The sequence below is a fragment of the Macaca nemestrina genome, chromosome X (assembly GCF_043159975.1).
Source record: "Macaca nemestrina isolate mMacNem1 chromosome X, mMacNem.hap1, whole genome shotgun sequence".
In the NCBI taxonomy this organism is placed as follows: domain Eukaryota; kingdom Metazoa; phylum Chordata; class Mammalia; order Primates; family Cercopithecidae; genus Macaca; species Macaca nemestrina.
In genome coordinates, this window is record NC_092145.1 from 25,806,819 (window position 1) to 25,834,246 (window position 27,428).

The 27,428-nt window shown below is 43.9% G+C and overlaps 1 protein-coding gene across 2 annotated transcripts in view; it reads left to right on the plus strand.

The window, feature by feature from the left end:
* The first annotated feature begins 98 nt into the window (after nt 1–98).
* Nucleotides 99–27,428, plus strand: part of LOC105468461 (zinc finger DHHC-type palmitoyltransferase 9) — a 39,559-nt gene continuing 12,229 nt past the window's right edge. Inside the window, exons 1-5 of one of the 2 annotated variants that reach the window (XM_071088881.1) lie at nt 99–287; nt 657–724; nt 1,914–2,075; nt 14,949–15,109; nt 20,531–20,689. In XM_071088881.1, coding sequence (XP_070944982.1) covers nt 15,001–15,109; nt 20,531–20,689 — 268 coding nt within the window. In that variant the 5' untranslated portion in view covers nt 99–287; nt 657–724; nt 1,914–2,075; nt 14,949–15,000. Of the gene's footprint in view, nt 288–656; nt 725–1,913; nt 2,216–14,948; nt 15,110–20,530; nt 20,690–27,428 lie in introns of both variants that reach the window. The other variant, XM_071088880.1, reaches the window with a different exon arrangement.

Genomic DNA, 27,428 nt, shown 5'->3' on the forward strand with positions numbered 1-27,428 from the left:
GTTCGGGATAGGGGCGGCCGGGGCGGAGGCGCCGAGGCCGATCGGCCAATAGAGGGCGAGCAACTACTGGAGCGACCTGGTGACGTGAGGAGCGTTCCATTTGGCCAGCGGTGGGCGGTTGCCACAGCTGGTTTAGGGCCCCGACCACTGGGGCCCCTTGTCAGGAGGAGACAGCCTCCCGGCCCAGGGAGGAGAAGTCGCTGCCACCTTTGGCGGCCGACGCGATCCCCTGGGACGGTCCGCTTCCTGCCGTCAGCTGCCGGCCGAGTTGGGTCTCCGTGGTTCAGGTAACGAGGGGTGGGGGCGGGGGTCTCCCGGGCTGGTCTGCAGGGTGGGCTGCCTCCCCTTCCGCTGCGCGGGGACGCGGGGACGTCGGCACCGCCCTTCTCAACTCGGCAGCCGCCGAGCCCCTGGCCCGGGGTGACTACACGTGGCGGGGCGTGTGTGAGTGTGTACGAGCGTGTGGCTGCGTGTGCGTGTGGATGTGGCGCGCGTCCCAACCTGCCTGGGGCGGTGGTCCGCGGCGTGGCAGAGGCAGGGCGGGCCTCGCGAGGCCGCGCGCGCGGCCCGGCCCCGATCTCCTGCCTCTGGCCTCCGGCCCCCCGCTGGGGAGCCGGTCGCTGCTTCCCGACGGATTTTGATCTTTGTTCTTCCAGGCCGGCTCCCCGTTCGTGGTCTCCCTTCTCCCGCTGGGCCGGTTTATCGGGAGGAGATTATCTTCCAGGTTAGTTTTACACAAAGGACGGGTTCTCTGCACCTCTGGGCCCCCTTCCCCTTCCCCGAGCCTTCTACCTTCTCGTTTCCCTGCTCCGCTCCTAGGCTGTTTTTGGACGTTTGCCCTCTCCAGCCCGGGAATGATCTCGAGTTGGCTGTTTCTCCCTCTGTCCGTCGGGCTGCAGGCTTCCGCCTCAGTCCTGCCAGCGTGGGGCATGTGGTGTCGGTAAATAGAGGCCACAGCACCACACCTGAGCGGAGGAGAAGGGTGGCAGAGGCTGAGAAAGGCTGGGCCTGGGAATTCAGGATGCTGAGTAGAGATGGTACTTAGGACATGTCCCAGAAAGCGCCCTTGTGACTTTTCTTAGCTGCTGCCATTCCCCACCCCCCAACCAGCCATCAGCAGTCACCAACCATTCCAGAATCTCTCCTGCTTAAGTCAGCCTTTCACCTACAGGTCTCTGATGTGGTTTCATTATGATTCCCACAAATGTTAGGCTAGACCAGCCAGATTGTTTCATTTCCCGGACTCAGGAAGTTGCAGAGGGTTTGATGAGGGGAAATCTGTTTTGTGTAAATACAATGCACGTATGTGCACAGAGCGTCCAGAACCTCCCGGCCCTGCCAGAGGGTGACTTGTTCCCTGCTGTGATTCATATTCGAGTGGCTAATTGAAGAAAGAAGGTGAAGTGGAGGAAGGGAGGGAGGCTTTATAAGGACAGAAACTCTACTATTATTTTTAGAGTCCTTTTAATGATGTTGAAAGAACATTGTGGCATAGTGGAACATGCCCTTGACTTGAAGTTAGCAGTATCAGCATTGCTGCTGTGTGGCCCTGGATAAGTTATTTCCTCTCTCTGGTCCTCATTTTACTCATTTACAAAACAAAGTATTAATAATTGGCACGATCACCTATAAAATCCTCTCTAGTTCCAAGGTTCTGTGATGATCAGATCACCAGCATTAGATTGGAAGCATAGAGGCTTATTTAAGAGGAAATACTAGCCCTTTTCCTTATTTGAGAACCTTTAATCATATCTTCTTGTAGAGAACAAACACGAATTGGAAATAAACTTTTCCCCACTTCCCCGTCCCCACCCCTTCAGTCAGTTTTCAACTTTCTGTCTCTGGGAAAGGAGGGTTGAACTGTATTTTTTTTATTCTTGCCTCATTTTTTTTCTTTTTCTGCTTTTTCTTAGGGCTGGCAATTGGACTTTTGATGATGTTTGACCCAGCGGCAGGAATAGCAGGCAACGCGATTTCAAAGCTGGGCTCAGCCTCTGTGTCTTCTCTTGTGTAATCGCAAAACCCATTTTGGAGCAGGAATTCCAATCATGTCTGTGATGGTGGTGAGAAAGAAGGTGACACGGAAATGGGAGAAACTCCCAGGCAGGAACACCTTTTGCTGTGATGGCCGGGTCATGATGGCCCGGCAAAAGGGCATTTTCTACCTGACCCTTTTCCTCATCCTGGGGACATGTACACTCTTCTTCGCCTTTGAGTGAGTTTTGGTTGAGTAGAGTTGCCTGATTATGGTTACTTTGGGTCTAGGGGGAGAACCCGCTTTCTGGGGAGTTTGGGGCTGGTCCTTGGATGACTTTAGCATCCTCTTGAGCAATGTCTGTAGATGATGCCAGCTGAATTCATTGCTTCATGGTCATCACAGAGTATGTGCTTCCCCAAAAGACCAATACCTTTGATACCAATTTTGTAGTACTGGTTTGGGGCTATCCTTGATAGACTTGGGAAATAAGGAAGTTTGTCTTAATTACTCACCTCTCCCTTTTAGTGGTCTCCTTAGAAGCTGAATGACAGATGGCCTCCCCTGCACACAAACCTAAGGGCACCCCTCATTGTTACATCACTCAGCAATCCTCACCTATTTTGTTATTCTGGGCCCTGTTTCCTTAAGGCTCAGCTCTCAGCTAGCTGTTACGGTGAAAAGCCAACTGAATTGGGAACCTACGGATTAGTTCCAGCCTCAGCTGGACCACATACTAGTTGTGTGCGTGGCACATACGTGCTTATTAGAAGTGAGTTGCTCTTTCTTTCCCTCAAAATCACTGAATGTAAACAACTCTATATTCTGTGTATGCCTGGTACCAGCCTTGGAGTGATTTTTTTCTGTGGTGTAATACCTTGTACTCGAGCCACTGTTTGAAGTCTGTGTAGGTCTCGTCTCTAGGGGAGGTGGCCGGTTGGATTCTAGGGCACTGTGGCGTGTCTCCTGGGTGTGCTGAGAATGCTCTACACTCTAGGGATGGGAGCAGTGCTAATTGTTTTGGGATTACTGTGAGGAGGCCTTTGAGAGCCAAGAGGTGTGTGTGTGGACTGTAAGCCACACCTGACGTGAGCCTGCTATGGTGTATGTACATGGGTGACCTGGAAATGGAGGCCTCATGCTGGGGTGTGGCCATGGGAGATAGGAGGGGGCACCTTGGCCAGCCTAGTGGGGAAGTAAAGTGAGCTCTGGTCCCTTGGGGCTCATTTTTTTGTCCTTCTGTGAGGGCTTCAGGCTTTCCCAATGCACCCAGAGTGATTTTTGGGCTGCTTTGCCAGACTTTTGGATGGTTGCAGCTGGCTTGAGTAACAGCAGGGGGAGGAGGGGGACCCAGTATATAACGGGGCTGGGAAAGTAAGGTCAGAGGAACTCTTTGTTAAAGGTCTTTTTGCTGCTGCTGCTGCCGCTACTGCTGACTTTGTGAAGTGTTTAGCGAAGTCAGGCAGGTTGCTGAAGGCTTCTTACTTGCTTTCCAGTTTGAGTTTCCTGACTGAGGGTGTGTGCGTGCATGTGTGCATGCACGTGCTTGTGTGTGGTACCAGTGAGCATGTGTAGTCAGGCAGGCATAAGTTCCTAGTATTAAAAATCGTTTTTCCTTCTCCTCACCCTTCTCTCCAAGTTTTCCTTGCCTCATTCCTGCCCTGCTTCTTCTTGGAAGTGAATAGCTGACCTCTGTTCTTTATCATTCTTCCTCCCTTTTTCTCTTTTTGTCCCCACCCCCACCCCCATGGTTAAATTTTTATTATTGCAACCATTCCAAACAGAGATGAGCCTTGTTCCCAGGCTTTGAGTTAGTTGGTAGTTCTGGGCCCAGGAAACCTCTGGTTTGACTGGCCAGGGGTACTTGAAATTTGGAGCTATTGCCATTTGTCCCCTTTTGTATCTGGGAGCCAGCAGAAGAATCTTATTGGAATCTGTTCCACTGAGGCCCCTGCAGGCCTCTGAAGAAAACCGCTGGTGGGATGAAGCTTCTAATTAGCCACGTTGCTGTTTGACAGAGGCAGGTTGAGTTTTCCACCATGATGACTTCCCCCTCCCCCCAGGTTGTTTCTTGCATTTTGAAGGGTGAGGTTATTTGTAAAACTTCCTTGAGTACCAGCTGTGTGTGTGAAAGACTAAATATTTTTGAAGATAGGGCTGGAGGAGGGAGTAGTGGGAAGAAGAGGGGAGAAGGAAGTAAATGTGTTAGCAGAGGAGTAGAGTGGGGAGGTGGAAATGTGACCAAAGAGGAGAGGACCCTGGTGATGAATACTTTGTACTGAGAATGGCGGAATTTGTGTTTGTGAATGTGCGTGCTTGTGTATGTGTGTGTGTCTGTCATATATAAACACATAGACACTTTAGGTGGTGGCTGCGTTGTGCCTAGCCAGTGACAGGTGGTACAAGGTACACCAGCATGCCTCTGAGGAATGAAGTCTCCTTCTGGTCGGCCTTTTTCTTTGGCGTCTATAAATTCCTGTCCACCACATAGTGGGGGCACGGTTTGGGGAGCAGAATGTGGGCTGCTTTATTAGTATTAGAACTTAGCGCAGTGGCTCATGCCTGTAATCCCAGCACTTGGGGAGGCCGAGGCAGGCAGATCACTTGAGGTCAGGTCAGGAGTTTGAGACCAGCCTGGCCAAATGGTGAAACCCCCATCTCTACTAAAAATACAAAAATTAGCCCCGTGTGGATGTTGTGCGCCTGTAGTCCCAGCTACTCAGAAGGCTGAGGCAGGAGGATCCCTTGAACCTGGGAGGTGGAGGCTGCAGTGAGCGGAGATCTTAGCCTGGGTGACAGAGTGAGACTCTGTCTCAAAAAAAAAAAAAGAAAAAAGAACTTAGTGAGACCTCAGGTAATCAGTTGATCTAGCCCCCTGCCTTCAGGCAGGTGAGGGTATCTGAATAGACAAATGGTAATCTATTTTCATCCTTACATTGTCTAGGAGTAGAGACTCCACATCCTCTGGCTGCTGCATTTTTGCCTTGTGGGAAGATAGTCCAACTCTTGAGGCACATCTGGAGCTGCATTTTAGTAGCAGGGTCCTGCTTGCAGCAGGTGCTTAGGAACAAGTGTGAGTTGATTTATAGCTGCCTGCAGCACAGCTCTGGGCCAGCCAGATGGCTTGAGGAGTCTGGTCAGGCATGTGGGTGCCCCTTAATGAAGAACGCACAGTGTTAGCAGTGCTGGCAGATGTCCTTTTATTTTTGGATTATGCCTTTACATATCTTCTAGAAGACTTTTCAAATGAGTGACCTGTAATTTTCAGTGGACAGATAGTAGATTGAATACATAAAACAAAAAAAGGTTGTTCCACCCTGGGGCCAGTTAGCTCTGTATTGTTAGAGTGTTTCTTTTTTCTTTCTTTCTTTCTTTTTTTTTTTTAAACTTATTTTTTGAGACAGAGTCTCGCTCCATCACCCAGGCTGGAGTGCAGTGGCATGATCTCAGCTCATTGCAACCTCTGCCTCCCAGGTGCAAGCAGTTCTCCTGCCTCAGCCTCCCGGGTAGCTGGGATTACAGACACCTGCCAAATACAAATAATTTTTGTATTTTCAGTAGAGACAGGGTTTCACCATGTTGGCCAGGCTTGTCTTGAAATCCTGATCTCAAGTGATCCACCTGCCTCAGCCTCCCCAAGTGCTGGGATTACAGGCATGAGCCACTGTGCCTGGCCTGTTAGAAGTGTTTCTGAAGAAGCTGGGGAGTCTCTCTCAGGGCCGCTGTCACAGAGTAGAAATTTGGCCAAATATTCACTAAGCCTCTTGCAACTCCAAGAACCTGTATAACTGTATAACTCTGTGTTTGTCTGGAAGACTCAAATACACATGAAAGGAGATTATAGATTACCAGTAGGTTACTATATTTAAATATAATTGTATTCATGGCAAACGTATTTAAACTTAAAAGCAGAGTGAAAATGGTATAATGCTTAAAGAAAAAAGATTTTCTAATTAATTCTTAGGGTGAGGTATTTAAGAAATGTGAGTGTGTATTGCCAATTTCAGCTTTGAGCATATGAACAATTTTCACTTCTTTCTGCTCAAGCTCTATCCAGCTTGTGCGATGAACACATAGCTACCAGCTTGGCCTGAAGTGTCAGGACACTGTAACAGAATGACACTGACAACCTAGGAGCCATCCAGCTACTGAAAGGCTATTGAGGTATTCAGGCAAATTCAACTTCCTGATAAAATGTGATCCCGGAGAAAGGAACAAGTGCACTGACTCCTGGAATTGGCTTCCAGCTTTCTCTTTTAGCTTTCTGAGCAGGCCACTAGTGGGGCCAAAGTCCTCAGACTTTCCTTGTGGCAAGAATGACTGTGTGACTCTTGACCCCTGAAGCAGAAGCAGTTTACTGCTATAATCAGTGCTTATGGTCTCACTCTGTCCTCTGTATATGAAGGAAATCTTATCAAGGCACTGTCAGACCAGGTTCTGTCAGATTGGTCCCCATTAGAGCTTTTGATGTATATATTGGCAGAAGAGTCATTGAATTGGATGAACTGAAAACAGCTTTACAACACTGTTTAGTAATCAATAGTAATCAATACAAAAAATACTTGTCTAGCGTATCCAAATTCTACCCCTCCCTCAAATTCTTTCTTGAGTCTTCATGAAAACTTTCCAGTAATTTCTGCATTCATTGGGCTAATTGTGCACACCACTCATTCAACAGATAATCACATGACATTTCTTATAGTTTGGAGCTCTATGGTGATTACACTTCTCACTGTTGTTGTCCCCTACAGCTAGTCTCTTTCAAGGACAGAGACTATGTTCAATGGCTGTGTAGCCCCCACAGTGCTCTCTACCATGCCTTACATAGAGTAGATGGCCAATAAGTGTTGCTGAATTAAAACATTCTGGATGTACTTAAAATTTAACAATCTTGACCCGCAGAATCATAGGATGGTAGAGCTGGAAAGGACTTTTGAGACTATCTCCGTTCTTGTGTGGGTGAGGAAACCAGGCCCACAGAAGTGAGGTTCCTTCATCAAGATGAGTTGGCCAGCCAATGTCTCTATACTGTCTCAGGGCTTTTTCTTCTAATTTCGACCTTTCATTGTTATCCTTTGGCTATGGAATCCTGAAGACATTCAAACCCACATGCTTTAGTAAAGTGTACATAGTACCAAATACTAGACCAGCATATTCAGGATTCTTGCGAGCTAGTGTGTGTGTTACCCAATGGCATCTAGGCTCTTGGGGTCTCCCAAGCTTATGCTCCTAGAAAGTGAAGGCATCTTTGCAGAGAATTGATGGTGTTGCAGCATGGCATTTCTGGTAGCCTTGCAGGAACAGGGAAGCCTATCAGGAGCTTTGTGAGTTAATGAGGGATCATCACTGCTGTGGCCACTCCTGGTCCCTGCTGCCGAGATGAGGATGACTTGGAGAAGAATCGAGCAATTTGTGCTCCATACATTGTTACTTAGTGAGTTATCCTGATGAAAGGGGCAGCGTGGGCCGGGTGCAGTGGCTCATGCCTGTAATCCCAGCACTTTGGGATGCTGAGGCAGGTGGATCACTTGAGGTCAGGAGTTCAAGACCAGCTGGGCCAACTCCTGGTGAAACCCTGTCTCTACTAAAAATACAAAAAATTAGCTGGGCGTGGTGGTGCACACCTGTATTCCCAGCTGCTTGGGAGGCTGAAGCAGGAGAATCACTTGAACCTGGGAGGTGGAGGTTGCAGTGAGCCAAGATTGCACTATTGCACTCCAGCTTGGGCAACAAAACAAGAGAAAAACTCCATCTAAAAAAAAAAAAAAAGAAAAAGAAAGGGGAGGCGTGTCTGGAAGACAGGTGAAATAGAAAAAGCAGACCTGATAATATGAACTTACTAGGTTTGAGGAGACACAAGACTATGTAGACCAAAGCCAAACTTTGACATGCCAGAATGTTAGTGCCCACAGTGACAAGGTCCAGGTTCCTGAAGAGCATCCTTATGTGAGATTGGGAAGAGGAAAAAGTGACTATATTGTGCTCACGAAGAGTACATTCTCTGGAGAATGACTCTATGGAGGTCAGTCTTGGCTTTATCTAGCTTTGGATTCTGTCTGTGACTTGGCTAACCAAATGAGTTTTAGAAAGGCATAGTTGCCTCTTTGATATCAATCTGTTACAGCACTTAGCTAAACTTAACTTCCTGATAAAGTATGTTCCTTGAGAAAGAGTTTTTCCCAAGAGTTCCTTGGGTTGTGTCTCCTGAACAGTTTGCTTTCTTTTTTCTTTTTTTCTTTTTCCTTTGAGACGGAGTCTCACTCTTGTTGCCCATGCTGGAGTGCAATGGCGTGATCTCAGTTCACTGAAACCTCCACCTCCTGGGTTCAAGCGATTCTCCTGCCTCAGTCTCCCGAGTAGCTGGGATTACAGGCATGCGCCACCACGCCCTGCTAATTTTGTACTTTTTAGTAGAGACAGGGTTTCTCCATGTTGGCCAGGCTGGTCTCGAACTCCCGACCTCAGGTGATCCACCCGCCTCGGCCTCCCAAAGTGCTGGGATTACAGGCATGAGCCACCGCACCTGGTGGCAGTTTGCTTTCTTTTAATAATTCATTTTTTTCTTTCTTTCTTTCTTTTTTTTTTTTTTGAGATAGGGTCTCCCTCTCTTGCCCAGGCTGGAGTGCAGTGGTTTGATCTTGGCTCACTGCATCCTCTGCGTCCTGGGCTCAAACAGTCCTCCCACCTCAGCCTCCCAAGTATCTGGGACTACAGGCATGAGCCACTATACCTGACTAATTTTTGTATTTTTTGTAGAGACAGGATCTCGCCATCTTGCCCAGGCTGGTCTTGAACTCCTGAGCTCAAGTGCTCCAACAGGCTTAGCCTCCCAAAGTGCTGAGATTAAAGATGTGAGCCACCACACCGGGCTCCTTTAATAATTCTTTATGGTTCTGTCATTCAGAATTTCTCTACATTTTCAGCCTCTATTACCTTTTGTGGTAATGAGTTTCACACTGTCAGTCCCCACTGAATGCCTCTCCCATCTTTTGAGGATGAGTCTTAATTAAATAGAGTGATCCTCTGTTTTGGGAAAAGCAAGCCCAGAGAACAGGGATGTTTCCCAACATGTTGACATCAGTTCAGATGTTATTGAGGGAAAGAAGAGACTCCTAAATCTTTCTCCTCAGAGATGCTGGAGCTGGTATTGTGCTAAGAACAAAGGAGGTACCTTAGGCTATTTGCAGTAGCAAGAAGCTAGCTAATTCAGGGTAATTAATTAGTGGGATGTTTCTGGAATGGAGTGGGGAAGACAGGGGCCTTATGATGATGATTAGATAAGGCCAGTTAATGGAGAGCCTTGGAATACTGACCTGTGGAGTTTGGGACATAATGTAATAGGCAGCAATGAATGGTTCTAAGTTCTCGAGCAGGGGTATATTGTAATTGAAATTTGAACTTTGCTATTATAATTGAAATTTGAAAACCACTGAGCAGGTTTGCCTGGATAGAGATTTTGTTGAGAGGATGGCTTCTCACTTCAGAATTGAAAATGTCCCTGTTTGTTTAATTTTCTTTATTGCTACTGGAGCAAAAGAGGGTTGTACATTTTTCTCTGACCTTCACATAGAAGTAAATCTGGAGGCTGATTGTAAATTATGTTTTTAGTGTTAAGGGAAACTTCCCCTCTCAGCAGACTCTGAGGGTCATCAGAAAAATCTTGGAACAGTCTTATGGGTGGTTCTACATGTTTATTGTGTTCTAGAGGTAGTGTCTTAGTTTGTTCTGGTTGCTGTAAGAAAATACCATCGACTGGGTGGCTTATAAACAACAGAAATTTGTGTCTCACAGTTCTGGAGGCTGGCAAGTACAAGATCAAGATGCCTACAGGTTTGGTGACTGATGAAGGCCTGCTTTCTGGTTCATAGATGGCTGTCTTCTCTCTGTGTGTTCACATGGCCAAAGGGGCAAGGGAGCTTGCCAGGATTTCTTTTGTAAGGATGCTAATCCCATTCATGAGGGTGGAGCCTTAGGTGACCTAATCACCCCCCAAAGGCCCCACCTCCATAATCCATCACATTGGATGTTAAGATTTCAACATATGAATTTTGCAGGGATATAGACATTCAGTCAGTAGCAGGTAGGTAGTAAGAGGACAGATGGCCATCTATATCAGGGAGGTATTATAGCAAAGGCTTATTTCTCTCATGTGTGACCAAAGAGTATCGTGGGGCTCTGATCCTTGGGCCTTCCTCCTTAAAGCCATATTTACCAGCTGCTACTGGAGCAGTTTCAAGCAGCCAGCAGCTCCCCCACAGAGCTCTTCCCTGACCACTTACAGCCCATAGAGGCTGAGTCACCGTTCTAACACTTGATTATCAGTCATCTTATTCTTTAGCTGTTTCATATGTCAGTTATGTTTTCCTCAACAAAATTAACTCCTATTTCCCTTGTTCTTTAGTTGTTAAACCAACAAATACTTGTTGGCTGAATGATTACATTGATAAAAGAACAAACAAACCAAAAAACATAGCAAGAAAGCTATTAGGGAGACTTAGAAGCAGTGTATTGTACAGAACACCAATCCAAGCTGCCAATCTGTAAGGCATAGCTCTCTGTCTAGATTCTTACCCATTCTACTCATGAATCTCTTCTGAGTGTTTTCATGTGAATTGAAGTCTGTGTCATTACCATCATCCCTCCAGTGAACTAGCATGCTAGGGATGGGGGATGGGACATGACACATGAGCCCAGCCTGGCACTGATGGTTACTGCTGGTCAATACCACCGTGCCGCCTGAGGGGACATGTGGGATTCCAGTTGTCTAGTCCAGCTATGGTAGCCTGAGGACAGTCAAGAAGTCAGTAGAGGATGGCTTAAAATGATGATGTCTCTTCAGGTGGCAGAAATGAAGACTTAGTTGGGACATGGTTGCATTTATAAAATTCATAAGGGAGAAAAGGAACTCTAATCCCCAGGAAGGAGAAAGGCCTCTTGGTACTTTGAATACAGGAGAGTTCTGTTTTAAGAAGTATATGGATATTATTATTCCGAGGAGTGATATAGGGAGTTTCAAAAACAGTTTATATTTGTGGATGACAGATCTGATCTAGTCTTTTTTTTTTTTTTTTTTTGAGATGGAGTCTTGCTCTGTCACCAGGCTGGAGTGCAGTGGTGCAGTCTCAGCTCACTGCAACCTCTGCCTCATGGGTTCAAGCGATTCTCCTGGCTCAGCTTCCCGAGTAAGCTGGGATTACAGACGCATGCCACCATGCCCGGCTTATTTATTTATTTATTTATTTATTTATTTATTTATTTTTGAGACAGAGTCTTGCACTGTCGCCCAGGCTGGAGTGCAGTGGCACAATCTCCACTCACTGCAAGCTCCACCTCCTGGGTTCACGCTGTTCTCCTGCCTCAGCCTCCCAAGTAGCTGGGACTACAGGTGCCCAACACCACGCCCGGCTAATTTTTTGTATTTTTAGTAGAGATGGGGTTTCACCGTGTTAGCCAGGATGGTCTTGATCTCCTAACCTTGTGATCTGCCTACCTTGGACTCCCAAAGTGCTGGGATTATAGGTGTGAGCCAACGTGCCTGGCCTTATTTTTGTATTTTTAGTGGAGATGGGGTTTTGCCGTGTTGGCCAGGATGGTCTTGAACTCCTGACCTCAGATGATCCACCTACCTTGGCCTCCCAAAGTGCTGGGATTACAGGTGTGAGCCACCGTGCTTGACTGATCTAGTCTTTATCTAAGACAAGTTAGTGATGTTTGAGGATACTCCTGACTTTGGAGGTCTGTATTGGGAATTACCACCAAACTTTCACATAGCTTATTTTTGTCAGAGACAGACTTCCAGCTTATAGCAATTATCGGATTAGCCTAGGGTGATATTTTTGAAGTATTTTTAAATTGACAAAAGTTGAATATATCTATATATCTATATATATATATAGATATATATATACACACACACAAATATACATATATAAAAAGATATATATATACACACACACAAGGATATATATATATATATGGTATACAATATGATGTTTCGATACATGTATACATTTGGAATAGTTAAATCAAGCTAATTAACATATGTATTACCTTACATACTTATTTTTTTAATGTTGGGAATGCTTAAAATCTACTCTCCTAGCAATTTTCTGGTATACAATATAGCGTTATTAACCATAGTCCTCATGCTGGGCAATAGATCTCAACTTATTCTTCCTTACTGAAATTTTATGTCCTTTGACAAACATCTTCCCAATCCTCCCTTCCCAAATACCCCCACCAGGGGTATTGGTGGGTTTTTTATCATAACTTTTGAAGACAAACACTATGGGTTGCAGTTCACAATAGTCGTAGTGGCTGGCGCTCGAAGTTTCCCCTTACTCAGAGTAGAAAGGCCTGCTGGTCCCACATCTGGCTTCACAGCCACACCCACTCACTAGAGATGACTGGCTGCCAATTGCCTCATCTCTGGAGGAGAACAATACAATAGGCCTGTTGTGTACTTGTTGACATACAGAGTGGATTGTTTTAGCAGGTGCAGAAGATGCTCTGTGTGGAGATTACAGAGACCTTTATCCTTGATGGCGTAGCGTAGTTCAAGTCTAAGTTGTCCTTTGTCTGGCCTACAAGCAGGTGTTGGAACTGGACTTAGTTAAGCTTGGGTCCTTCTGTGCAGCGGGGCAGCATTAATTTAGAATTTTTTGCTGCTGTTCTACTCACTCTGTATGTTTTCCCTTTAATAAAAAAATTAAACTCTCTTTGGTGGCCAATCAGATAGATCTGATTTTTTAAGGCTTTTGATTGGAGATGATACATCCAGGGCAGTTTGAGTCCTGGAGACATTACTTCTTTGTTTTCAAGAATGATCTTAGTGATGGGCAGTGGCCAGGAAGATTCCTATTTGCTGTTAGTGTGGTGATTTCACTTTGCTTGTTCATGAAATGAAGCCTCATTCTTCTCCTGCATCCTTTGGGTTCCTGATAAGTGGAGGTGATTTTCGCTTCTGAATTCCCTTTTTGGTTAATCTGTACCAGTGAAAAGGAGTAGTGGAAAATAAGGTAATCCACAAGCTAGTGATATGTAAGAACCTTAATTACCCTGAACTCAGCTGCCAGATCCTTCAATTCTCCAATTTTCCCCCCAACCCTTGGCTTTTAGGAGAAGGAAGTAAATCATTAAAGAGCAACCTAAGATGAAGGATTTTGTTAAAAATAAGCAAGCAAGCAAACAAAAAAGTCACTAAAATCATCCTCCAGGTTCAGTACATATGTTCACCTTCATCGAAAACTGCTTAGCCTAATATAAAACTTGGCTTGTGTCCCCCCATGCAGTTGTGTGTGTGGCAGGGAGCTAGGGGAGGACCTCATGGGGGTTGTTCCGAAGCTGCAGAGAATATATAACCGGGGTTAAACGTTTGCTTTGAATGGCCAGCAGCTTGCTTACTTCTCATGCTGATGAGGTAAGCGTTTTTCTTAGCTTACTTTCTCTCCTCTCCCTCTGCTCCTTGCTCCTCCACTTATAGTCTGCCTCCAAGTGAAAACTCTGTTTTCAAGGAGAAATGTGCCTCAGGAGGAGGAGGATAAAAATAGGTCAGCGATAACTCTCCTCACATATTCCTATTTATTTTGTTTGAAATTCAGTTCAGATCAACAAGTATTTATTGATAGCTTCTTTGTTCCCTTACTTATATTAGAGCTCTGGGAGATACGGAATCGTGGTGATAATGTTAATAGCTAACATTTTACTTAGTGTTTAGTATTTACTGTGTGTCAAGTGCAGTTCTAAGCACTTTATACTAGTGCATTTGATCCACACAGTGACTTCATCAAGCACTGTTATTATCCTCATTTTATGGATAAGGAGACTGAAGTTAACTAAGTCACCCAGCTAGGAGCTGGTAGAGCCATAATTCAAACCCGAGCATTCCCAGTCCAATAAAACTAGGTCCTTGCTCTTAGGAAGTCCGGTTGAGGGAGATGCCATCAACATACTGAGAAATAGCTAGGAAATAATGCAAGGCTCTGGAAGTGAGGACCACAGGGAGTAGAGAAGAGAGAGATTATTGCAGCTTAGCATAAGCCTTTTGGAGGAAGTAAGAATTCTCTAAGTCCCAGATTCTTCATGTATCAGATGGGTATAGTAGAATCTATTTCATAGATTTAGTGTGAGAACTGGATGGGATAATGTAGATGAAGAGCTTAGTACAGTGCCTGGCTTATGGAGAGCCGTCAATAAATTATAGTTGCAATGATGACAATGATGATATTGATGTCTCTGGCACCTGAAAGATGAGTAGAGTTGGGATATTCAGAGAGAAGGAGAAATAGCTTGCCAGGTGCATTATGAGGAAAGGGGGGAGTGAACATGATGTTGGGGAGGGGTACTAAGGAGAAACGATTTTCTTATTTTCTTGCTGATGGTCATTAGTCACTTATTAGCTGAGCTAATTGAGGAGACCAGAGGAATGGATGTTGCAGAGTCAGTCAACAGCCCTGAAGGTTTTCATTGGTCTTGAAGCATGCGGAGATACTCTCTGACACTGTGAACCTGCTTTCTGGTTGGTTCTCATCTTTTCTCCCTCCTCATCAAGCTCAGCCTGAATGCCAGATCAGTGGATATGAAAAGCCCTGGACATTCCCAGAGTGAGATCAACCTGTGTTGCTTAGAAATCCAGGCTCAGTTGCTTCCCTATTCTTAGCAGGTGTGAACTTTCCTGAGGTAGAGGAAATGTAGCTCCCGGTGGGCTGATAGGATAGACTGGACTTGGGGGTAAGAGAGTGTCCTCAAGACTGTCTTCTGCATGTTATAGGTGGCAGCAGTCAATTATTTGTTGAGCTCTTACTATGGGTAGAGCCATATGTCAGGAGTTTTGGGTAAATCAAGAGAAAAAACATGGTCCCTGCCCTTGAGGTGCTGCTGATTCTGTTGTGGGGGCCAGATTGACATACTGGTAACAATTGGAGATCAATATAGGGTAGGTATCATTAAATGTTGAATTACCTGCTTTCTTCAGGTGCCGCTACCTGGCTGTTCAGCTGTCTCCGGCCATCCCTGTGTTTGCTGCCATGCTCTTCCTTTTCTCCATGGCTACACTGTTGAGGACCAGCTTCAGTGACCCTGGAGTGATTCCTCGGGCGCTACCAGATGAAGCAGCTTTCATAGAAATGGAGATAGGTGAGTCTCCCAACCAGCTGGCAAGCTGCTGTGTAGTGGGTGGCCCTAATCAGTAAAAGAATGGAATCATAATAGTAGTTGCAGATAATAATCACTTCTAGCCTTTTCTCTCTGAGATCCTGAATCTGAGATCATGACTACTCTGTGAATTTAGTAAGGCAGGTGTAGCAACAGTCTAAAGTAATAGACTTTGTCCTTCACTGCATTGGGTCACATTTGCGGAAGGATTTGTTACCAAGGTCCTGCTGTATTGTTCCCAAGAGGATGGTTTTATTACTTATCTGGGGGAGGTGGTCACCAACACATTTTTTCTGAAGCAATGAAAGCACAGATTTATTATCATTTTATTTATTTATTTATTTATTTATTTATTTAGAGACAGAGTCTGGCTTTGTTACCAGGCTGAAGTGCAGTGGCATGATCTTGGCTCACTGCAAGCTCTGACTCCAAGGTTCAAGTGATTCTCCTGCCTCAGCCTCCCGAGTAGCTGGGATTACAGGCACGTGCCACCACACCCAGCTAATTTTTGTATTTTTAGTAGAGATGGGGTTTCACCACATTGACCAGGATGGTCTCGATCTCCTGACCTTGTGATCTGCCCGCCTTGGTCTCCCAAAGTGCTGGGATTACAGGTGTGAGCCACTACACCTGGTTAGCACAAATTTATTGAAACAAAAGTACACTCCACAGAGTGAGAGGGGGCTTGAGCAAGTGGCTCAAGAGGCACTTTTGGTTTTTTGATGAAAGCTGTAAACCTTCTCCCCATAAAAATGCTCTTATATGCATGTACATGTACATAGTTTTGGATGTAATTTCAGGGATTCATAGATCTTCTGAAGCACATACATTTATCCCCCCCCCCAACCAAGAATTCCTGCTTTAGGCCGGGCGCTGTGGCTCACACCTATAATCCCAGCACTTGGGGAGGCTGAGGTGGGTGGATCACTTGAGGTCAGGAGTTCAAGACCAGCCTGGCCAACATGGTGAAACCCTGTCTCTACTAAAAATACAAAAATTAGCCGGGCATGGTGGTGTGTGCCTGTAATCCCAGCTACTCAGGAGGCTGAGGCATGAGAATCATTTGAATCTGGGAGGTGGAGGTTGCAGTGAGTCTAGATTGCGCCACTGCACTCCAGCCTGGGCAACAGAGCGAGACTCCGTCTCAAAAAACAAACAAACAAAAAACCCTGCTTTAGGGGAACATGCAATGTGAAAGGGGGCAGCTGTGGCGCCAGGAACCACTGAGAATTCTAGGAGGGGTAAAAGAAGCAATTGCAGGGTCAATAGAGTGCAGACCGCAGCTCAGGATAAGGATCTTTGGTACAGAGATGAAGTGCTACATTATCTAGGAGCCAGGGTGGCTTCATGAATTGAAGCAGAACTATCCCAGGGCCAGAGGAGGAGATATCCTGGGATCTCACAGTGAGAAGAAGACTATGATGCAAGTACTAGGAGGGAGTGGGAGCCCACCAGTGCCTACCTAAATGGTTCTCAGGTTTGGTACCCAGGTAGCTTGAGTTGGCATCCAAGCTAGACAGAGTAAGAAAAAGGGACCCAGGACTTGTAAGACTAAGAAGCTGTGCCAGTAGAGCACCAATCTGTGTTCCTTGAGGGTGCTTTGAAGGCTTCCATGTATTTCTTTTTTCTTTTTCTCTCTCCTTCCTTCCTTCCTTCCTTCCTTCCTTCCTTCCTTCCTTCCTTCCTTCCTTCCTTCCTTCCTTCCTTCCTTCCTTTTTTTCCTTCCTTCTTTTTTTTTCACAGTTTCACTCTGTCCACCACGCTGGAGTGCAGTGGCGTGATCTCAGCTCACTGCGACCTCCACCTCTCAGGTTCAAGTGATTCTCGTGCCTCAGTCTCCAGAGTAGCTGAGATTACGGGCGCCCACCACCACTCCCAGCTAATTTTTGTATTTTTAGTAGAGACAGTGTTTCACCATATTGGCCAAGCTAGTCTCGAACTCCCGACCTCAAGTTATCCTCTGGCCTTGGCCTCCCAAAGTTCTGGAATTATAGGTGTGAGCCACCGTGCCTGGCCCATGTATTTCTTTTGTTTATTTTAGCTGTGTTTTCCCTTAGGCTTCTTAACGGATTTCATTTTGAAAAATTCCAGCCTGTTTTAGTTGAGCTAAGGAGAAATGGGTTTGTGCACATGTGAGCTATAACTATTTGGGGGTGGGGTGAGGGTGGGGATAATGGGAAGAGAGCAGAGGTGACGTGTGTTGGCACAGCTGGAGTTCTGGGGAGACCCGAGAGAACTAGGAGTAATTAGGAGCAAGATGGTGAGGAAGAGTTGTGAGTGCTGTTTTTTCTCCATCTGGGTTATTCTTTTCCAGTTCCCTTCCCATTCACATATGGAGAAACTGAGGGTCAAGGCAGTACCTTGACTTTTCTCTTGCCTCTCACAGCAGATTGTTAACAAAGTTATCTCTTTTCTGCCCGATCACTGGGCCTGGGGCTCAGACTCAAGCTGTCACATCGCGGCCTCTGCATTTAGCATGTTTCTCTCGGTAGAAGAGTACATTTTTCAGTTCATATGTGTGTTTATGTTAGGAAGTTTTTGTCATCTTGTATTTAGTCCTGTACTGGGTATGCTGTGGGTGGGGGATGGGGAGAGAGGAAGTCATGTGATGCCCTTGCCTGATACGGCCTCCCGGGGAAGGTGAACTATGAACCCTGTCTCCCAGGTGCCCTCATGGAAAGCATATGCATAGAATATTAAGGTGGCATGCTGGTACTTATCCTCTAATGAATAGCTGTCCTCATCCTTTTAAGACTTGTGACACACTGTTATTGTTTGATTTCACAGCATCTACCCCACTCCACAAAAAAAGGAAAAATGTTCCATATGGCAGATATTTTTAAAATCAAAGTGAATTGAAAAATATTCTGTTTTTAGAATTATACTGCATGGCGAGGGTGCAGTGAGACAGGCACTCTCATATGCTGTGGATGGGCAGGCATGCAAATTCATACGGTCTGTCTGGGAAGCAGTTTGGTAATAAGTAATATATACTTTAAAGGGTCATACCCTTTGACCCAGTAGTTCTACTTCTCTGAGGGTTTAACTAAAGGAGATAAAGATTTTTACAAATTACTGTAGAAGGATTCTTAGTGCATCGTTTTTTCTTTTCTTTTAAATATGAGTAGCTATTTTAATGCCGGCAACTTCATGTATTACTGCTTAGACTTCAACATTCTTTTCTTTATTCTTTCTGTTTTAGAAATTAATTTTAACACATGAATATGTTCTTGGAAGGGAGGAGGGGACTAGGATTGAGGTGGTGATCGAAGGGGATTTAAGCTTTTATCTGTAATATTTTAAATTTTTACATGTAACGTCAGCTAAATAGTAAAAATCCCAACAATGTGGAATATTTAAATAAATCACAGGACACATATATGATGGAATATTACCAGTAGTTATGTTTTAGAAAAAAATTAACAGTGAGAAAATGTTCACAGCATATAATATTAAGTAAATACTTCATGGTACAAAACTGCATTTATAATATTATCTCAATTTTTAAAAAAAATTATGAATGCTTACCTGTTAATAGAAGATTAGAAGGAAATACACCAAAAAATATAAATATCCCTGAGCTGAGAGACTGTCAGTGATATTTATGTTTTCTTATTTATACTTTCTGTTTTTTCAAAAAAAAAAATTTTGAGATGGAGTCTCGCTCGCTCTGTCACCCAGGCTGCCTCCCAGGTTCAGGCAATTCTCCTGCCTCAGCCTCCAGAGTAGCTGGGATTACAGACGTGTGCCACCATGCCTGGCTAATTTTTGTATTTTTAGTAGACACGGGGTTTTGCCATGTTGGCCAGGCTGGTGTCGAACTCCTGATCTCAGGTGATCCGCCTGCCTCAGCCTCCCAAAGTGCTGGGATTACAGGCGTGAGCCACCGTGCCTGGCCCTGTTCTGTTTTTTTCTAAATGTTTGCAATAAGCAAGTGTTACTTTTATTTCAATAACTGTTTTTGTATTACGAGTCGTTTCTTTTCACATGCATATATTTTATGTTTGCAAGATAGTATTGTTTTCTGCATATTGCTTTTTAACATTTATTTTCATTTTGCCATATATTGTATTTTCCTGTTTTTACCATTCTTTCATCTATATCATTTTTAATGGCTGCATAATATTCCATTCTATACACATAACATAATTTACTTAACCAACCTCCTATTGTGACATTGAAGTTATTTTTAGTTTTTCACTATTAAAAGGAACTCTGTGACAGATATTCTTATACAAACATCTTTCGTATATCTCATTATAATTTTGATAAGTTTCTAGAAGTAGACTCGGTCAGTACATGAATACACATGTTTAAAACTTTGGTAGCTGGCTGGGCATGGTGGCTCACGCCTGTAATCCCAGCACTTTGGGAGGCTGAGGCAGGTGGATCACTTGAGGTCTGGAGTTTGAGACCAGCTTGACCAACGTGATACAACCCCATCTCTACTAAAAATACAAAAATCAGCCAGGCATGGTGGTGGGCCCCTGTGATCCCAGCTACTCGGGAGGCTGAGGCAGGAGAATCACTTGAACCCAAGAGGCGGAGGTTGCAGTGAGCCAAGACTGAGACCACACCACTGCACTCCAGCCTGGGCGACAGAGTGAGACTGCATCTTAAAAGAAAAAAAAAGTTTAGTAGCAGCTGCCATATTGCTCACTGATAAGATATGAGAATGACCTTTCCCCACCCTTGTTAACATGGGGTATTTTTGTTCTTTGTATTGCTTTTTAATATGATAGGTAGAAATGGTATCTTTGTGCTTTAATTTTTATTTCTCTGATTATTAGTGAAATTGGATGTTTTCATTTAATGTATTTTTAGCAATTTTTTTTTTTTTTTTTTTGACGCGGAGTCTTGCTCTGTGCCCCAGGCTGGAGTGCAGTGGCGCAATCTCGGCTCACTGCAAGCTCCGCTCCCCCGGGTTCACGTCATTCTCCTGCCTCAGCCTCCCGAGTAGCTGGGACTACAGGCGCCCGCCACCTCGCCCGGCTAATTTTCTTGTATTTTTAGTAGAGACGGGGTTTCACCGTGTTAGCCAGGATGGTCTCGATCTCCTGACCTCATGATCCGCCCGTCTCGGCCTCCCAAAGTGCTGGGATTACAGGCTTGAGCCACCGCGCCTGGCCAACAATTTTTTTTTATGAATGTTTTTGTTTGTAATCAGAAAAAAAGTCTCGAAGAAACACTTTTTTCATATGTATACCACAGAACTGCATACACTTAGTGGAGTTTTATGGGCATATTCTGTGATGTTGAGTGTCTAGTCTATAAATGATTGCCCAGAGAAGACAGTAGGCTTAGGGAACCTTTGAATGCCCCCATTGGGTTTGGAGAGGTGGTGAGACTTTTGGGCTGAAATAATGGCTAGCTGTGATATTAGCTGTCTTTATTGATTTACAGAAGCTACCAATGGTGCGGTGCCCCAGGGCCAGCGACCACCCCCTCGTATCAAGAATTTCCAGATAAACAACCAGATTGTGAAACTGAAATACTGTTATACATGCAAGATCTTCCGGCCTCCCCGGGCCTCCCATTGCAGCATCTGTGACAACTGTGTGGGTGAGTAAAACTACGGGGACATTGCCTAGGGAAAAGGCTGAGTTGAACAAGAAAGTCAGGGTGGTCACCAATTCTTGGGAGAAATCAGTGGGGGAGGGAAGATAGATTTAGATGGAAAATGAGCTAGATTTAGATAGGAAATTTAGATAGGCAACAAGCTCCTGAAAAACTGCAAATCAGCTGTACTTATGTAGATCGAATCACAATTTAAATATACTCTAGCCTAAACTTTACAAAAACCTCTTTAGTAAATGAGAAAAATAAACTTTACCTATTTTTGAAATTTAGATTTTCCTGTACTGGATTTTCACGTGGGACCCACCTTATATAGTGGGAGGAGACTCCTAGTCCACTGGAGGGCAGTATTGAGGAAGGAAGGCCTAAGACACAACCCAAGAAGAGGAAAGTTGCTAGTAGCATTTATTGAGTTTCTACTACATGTTGGGCACTGTGCTAGGTGATTTACCTTTCTCTCATTTAAGACTTGTAACAGCCCCATGAGATTGGTATTATCCCCATTTTACGGATGAGGAAATAGGTGAAGCACCAGTATGTAAGTTCATATAATTAGCATAAGATGAAGCTAGAGCAGGTCTGATTCCAGACTGCTTATTTCTTCTCTCTGCTGCTGCTGCAAGAGGGTCGGGTATAAGTGTGCATAATACAGTGGTCTGTGCTTCCATCCACATATATGTGGCTTCGTTGTAATCACTGCCTACTGTGTGCTAAACCCTGGCCAAGATGAGAAACGGGCCATAAAGATTCCTGTTGATAGACCTATATGTGAAATTGCTTATATCATCAGGCATACTTCTAACGTTCTTTTTAGAATTACTTTTTCTTGAGTTCCCATGATTGGATAATGTTTTTTCTGTATACCATGTGGCATTCTGAGGGCGTTGCTTTCCTCTTACTAGTCATTTCTTTAGGCAAAGGTTGGGAGATATATCTTGCTTTATGTGGTAAAAAGCTATATGGTGCTCTCTTTGGCAGCATGTATACTAAAAAACTACTATATGTAGATAAGATTTTTATAAATCAAAACCCATTTTATTATTATTATTTTTAAAATTTTACTTTAAGTTCCAGGATACATGTGCAGAATGTGCAGGTTTGTTACATAGGTATACATGTGCCATGGTGGTTTGCTGCACCTATCAACCTGTCATCTAGGTTTTAAGCCCCAAATGCATTAGGTATTTGTCCTAATGTCCTCCCTCCTCACCCCACCCCACCGACAGGCCCCAGTATGTGTTGTTCCCCTCCCTATGGCCATGTGTTCTCATTGTTCAGCTCCCACTTATGAGTGAGAACATGCAGTGTTTGGTTTTCTGTTCCTGTGTTAGTTTGCTGAGAATGATGGCTTCCAGCTTCATCCATGTCCCTACAAAGGACATGATCTCATTCTTTTTTATGGCTGCATAGTATTCCATGGTGTATATGTGCCCCATTTTCTTTATCCAGTCTATCATTGATGGGCATTTGGGTTGGTTCCAAGTCTTTGCTATTGTAAATAGTGCTGCAATAAACACATGTGTGCATGTGTCTTTATGGTAGAATGATTTATAATGCTTTGGGTATATACCCAGTGATGGGATTGCTGGGTCAAATGGTATTTCTGGTACTAGATCCTCAAGGAATCACCACACTGTCTTCTACAATGGTTGAACTAATTTACACTCCTACCAACAGTGTAAAAGTGTTCCTATTTCTCCACAGCCTCGTCAGCATCTATTGTTGAAGCCCATTTTATTTTTTTTTATTTTTGAGATGGAGTGTCACTCTGTCGCCCAGGCTGGAGTGCAGTGGTGTGGTCTCCACTCACTGCAACCTCCACCTCCCGGGTTCAAGTGATTCTCCTGCCTCAGCCTCCTAAGTAGCTGGTATTATAAGCGTGCACCACCACGCCTGGCTAATTTTTGTATTTTTAGTAGAGATGGAAGTTCATCATGTTGGTCAGGCTGGTCTCAAACTCCTGACCTTGTGATCTTCCCACCTAGGCCTCCCAAAGTGCTGAGATTACAGGCATGAGCCACCGTGCCCGGCCCTCGAAATCCATTTTAAATGAAGCAGGAAACTTGATATTTAAGGAAGGTCTATACCCAGTAATGAGATTGCTGGGTCAAATGGTATTTCTGGTTCTAGATCTTTGAGGAGTTGCCACATCTTCCACAATGGTTGAACTAATTTACATTCCCAACAACAATAGGGTTCCTATTTCTCCGAAACCTCGCCAGCATCTGTTGTTTTTTGACTTTTTAATAATCGCCGTTCTGACTGGCATGAGATGGTATCTCTGTGTGGTTTTGATTCGCATTTCTCTAATGATCAGTGATGTTGAGCATTTTTTCATATATTTGTTGGCTGCATGAATGTCTTCTTTTGAGAACAATGAGAACACATGGACACAGGGAGGGGAACAACAAACACCGGGGCCTACTGGGGGATGGGGAGGGGAGGGAGAGCATTAGGAAAAATAGCTAATGCATGCTGGACTTAGTACCTAGGTGATGGCTTGATATGTGCCGCAAACCACCATGGCACACATTTACCTATGTAACAAACCTGCACATCCTGCACATGTACCCCAGAACTTAAAATTAATAAAAAAAAGAAGAGCTGATGTGAGGTAGTATTCCCTTTCCTTATTAATATTCTTAACTATAAGGAACTCATACAAATCAATTTTTTTAAAAGCACTAATGTTCCGGGAGAAATATAGACAGTTCATAAAAATATAATTGGCTAGTTATCATGACTAATAGTCAAAGAAATGATTTCAGGATGCTTTTTTTTTTGAGATAGGCTATCATTCTTTTTTCCAGGCTGGAGGGCAGTAGCACAATCACACCTCACTGCAGACTCAACTTCCTGGGCTCAGGTGATCCTCCCACCTCAGCCTCCCAAGTTGCTGAGACTACAGGCATGCACCACCATGCCTGGCTATTTTTTTTTTTTTTTTGCATTTTTTGTAGAGATGGGTTTTCCCCATGTTGCCCAGGCTGGTCTCAAACTCCTGAGTTCAAGCAGTCCACCCGCCGCAGTCTCCCAAAGTGTTGTTATTATAGGTGTGAGCCAATACTCCCAGCCCAATCTGCTGTTTTTAAATCTGGAAAATTAGCAAGGAAAACCTGATATTTGTTCTTCCACTAGTAAGTGTAAATTGGAACAAACTTTTTGGAAGGCAACCTAATAAGAGTAATCAAAAACCTTAAAAACATCTATACTTTTTGATGCCAGTGGTTCCCTTTCTAGGGAGTCTGTCCCATGAAATCAGAGATGTGGGAAGCTATTTAGGGGTAGAAATGTTTAACTCAGGATTATTATGACAATTAAAAGTTGAAAAGAACCTAATTGTGTACCAACGGACGAGTAGCCAAATAAATTATAGAGCTGGACGTGGTGGCTCACTCCTGTAATCCCAGCACTTTTGGAGGCCGAGGTGGGCAAATCACTTGAGGCCAGAAGTTTGAGACCAGCCTGACCAACATGGTGAAACCTCGTCTCTACTAAAACATACAAAAATTAGCTGGACATGTTGACATGTGCCTGTAATCCCAGCTGAGATCCCGGCTGAGGCACGAGAATCAAAAACCCATGAGGTGGAGGCTACAGTGAACCGAGATCGTGGCACTGCACTCCAGCCTGGGTGACAGAGCTAGACTCTGTCCCTAAATAAGTAAATAAATAAATAAATAAATAAATAAATAAATAAATAAATAAGTAAATGGACATTCATACATTAGACTAATGGAAAGAGTTCATACCAGAAAGCTAAATGACACAAAACAGGAGAGAGGCTACATTTACCGTGTGAAGTCAGTTACCTATTTAAAAAAATATATAATGAGGTATAAAGAAATATGCAAGGAAATACAGGAAATATGCCACAATTTTTATAATTTATTATCTATAGGTTGTGGGATTATGAGTGATTTTGTTTCTTTCATTTTTTCATATGCTGTCCTCCACTGCTGTGATTTCTTCATGTTTCTTTTTATTTTTTTTCAAGTTTTCTATAATGAGCATGTATTACTTGTATTATCAGAAAAGATGTGATTTAAAATACTGTAAAAAATATGTATCTGTATAACCATTCTTCTCTATACCTTTCTTCCCTTTCCTGAAAAGATGTAGCCTCCTCAGCAGGAGATAGACCATTTTTACAGCCTTAGTTTTTGACCAGTACACAGCTCACTTTTCTTTCAAATTGATGTATTTTATTCTTTTTTTTTCTTTTCTTTTCTTTTTTTCTTTTTTCTTTTTCTTTTTTTTTTTTTGTGATGGAGTCTCGCTCTCTCTCCCAGTCTGGAGTGCAGTGGTGCAATCTCAGCTCACTGCAAGCTCTGTCTCCTGGGTTCACGCCATTCTCCTGCCGCAGCCTCCCAAGTAGCTGGGACTACAGGCGCCCACCACCACGCCTGGCTAATTTTTTGTATTTTTAGTAGAGATGGAGTTTCACTGTGTTAGCCAGGATGGTCTCGATCTCCTGACCTTGTGATCTGCCCTCCTTGGCCTCCCAAAGTGCTGGGATTACAGGTGTGAGCCACCGCATTGGCCCAAATTGGTGTATTTTATTCTTTTGTAACCTTTAATCATCAAAATAACACATGTTCATTGTGGAAAATATGGGAAGTACAGAAAGTATAAATAAAACTTAATCCTAAATTCACTCTCCATTTTGCTATATTTCCTTCTAGTGTTTCTGCAAAATTGGACTGTAACATGATAGTTTTTAATCCTGCTTTTGTCATTTAACATTCTATCCTATTTTTCTGCATCTTTAATAAATGTTTCTTTAATATATTATTTTAATGACTGCATAATCCATCATATGGTTCTATTCAAGTTTATTTAGGCAGTCTTCTGTCATTAGACATTATTCATTCTTCTACTTTATTCATTGTTATAACACTGCAATCGTAATTATTAAACATAAGGATATGGAACAATTGGAACCTTCATACATTTCTGGTGAGAATGTAAAATCATGCAGCTGCTGTGGAAAAGTTGGTGGTTCCTCAAAAAGTTAAACATAGAATTACCACATGACCCAGCAATTCCACTCCTGGGTGTATACCTATATTAGTCTGCTTGGGTTACCATAACAAAATACGTCAGACTGGCTGGCTCAAACAATGGGAATTATTCTCTCACAATTCTGGAGGCTGGAAGTCGAAGATAGAGGTGCGAGAAGGGATGGTTTCTGGTGAGGCCTCTCCCCCTGGCTTGCAGATGGCTGCCTTCTTGCTGTGTCCTCATGTGACCTTTTCTCTGTGCTCACACACTACTGGTGTCTCATCCTCTCCTTACAAGGACCCCAGTCCCATTGGGTTAGGGCCCCACCTGGATGACCACATTTAACTTTAGTTACCTCCTTGAAGGTTCTGCCTCCAAGTGCAGCCACATTGGGGGTTAGGGCTTCAACATATGGAACTGGGGAATGGGGGAACAGTTCATTCCATAACAATTGCCAAAAGAATTGACAACAAGGACACAAAACCTACTTGTATGCCAGTGTTCATAGCATCATTATTCACAGTAGCCAAAAGGTGGAACCAACCCAAGTGTCTATCAACAGATGAATGGCTAAACAAAATGTGGTATATACATACAATGAAATATTATCCGGTCATAAAAAGGAATACAGTACTGATACAATGTGGATGAACCTTGAAAACATGCTACGTGGAAAAAAAAAACAGACAAAAGGACAAATACTGTATGGTTCCGCTTATATGAGATATCTAGAATAGGCACATTCATAGAGACAGAATGTTAGAGATTGCTAGGGGATAGGGGAAGGGGGAAATGGAGAGTTACTGCTTAATGGGTGCAGAGTTTCTGTTTGGAGTAATGAAAGGGTTTTGGAAATAGATAATAGTGATGGTTCCACAACATTATGAATGTAATTAATACCACTGAATTGTACACTTAAAATGGTTAAAATGGCAAATTGTATGTTATGTATATTTTACCATAATAGATTTTTTTTTTTTAAACAAGGTCTCACTCTGTCACCCAGGCTGGAGTGCAGTGGCGTGATTTCAGCTCACTGCAACCTCTGCCTCCCGAGCTCAAGCGATTCCCCCACCTCAGCCTCCTGATTAACTGGGATTACAGGCGTGCACCACCACGACTTGCGAATTTTTGCATTTTTTGGTAGAGATGGGGTTTCACCATGTTGGCCAGGCTGGTTTCAAACTCTTGACCTCGTGATTCCCCTGCCTGGGCCTCCCAAACAATACAAAATTTGAACTTCAGCTGGGTGCGGTGGCTCACGCCTGTAATCCCAGCACTTTGGGAGGCTGAGGCGGGCAGATCACCTGAGGTCAGGAGTTTGAGATCAGCCTGGCTAACATGGCGAAACCCCGTCTCTACTAAAAATACAAAAATTAGCAGGGCGTGGTGGTGGGCACCTGTGATCCCAGCTACTCGGGAGGCTAATGAGGCTTGAACCTGGGAGGTGGAGGTTGCAGTGAGCCGAGATCACACCATTGCACTCCCAGCCTGGATGACAAGAGTGAAACTCTGTCTCAAAAATAAGTAAATAAAAATAAAAATTTGAACTTAAAATTTCTGTGTGCATTTATATTTACTTAAGAGAAATTACTGAAAATGGATTTATTCTGCCAAAGGGGTACAAGCTTTATGAAGGCTCTTGATAAGTACTGCCAAATTGCTTTCTGGAAAGGTTCTTTCATTTTATGCTCCCACAAGCAGTATGTTAGAGTGTCCA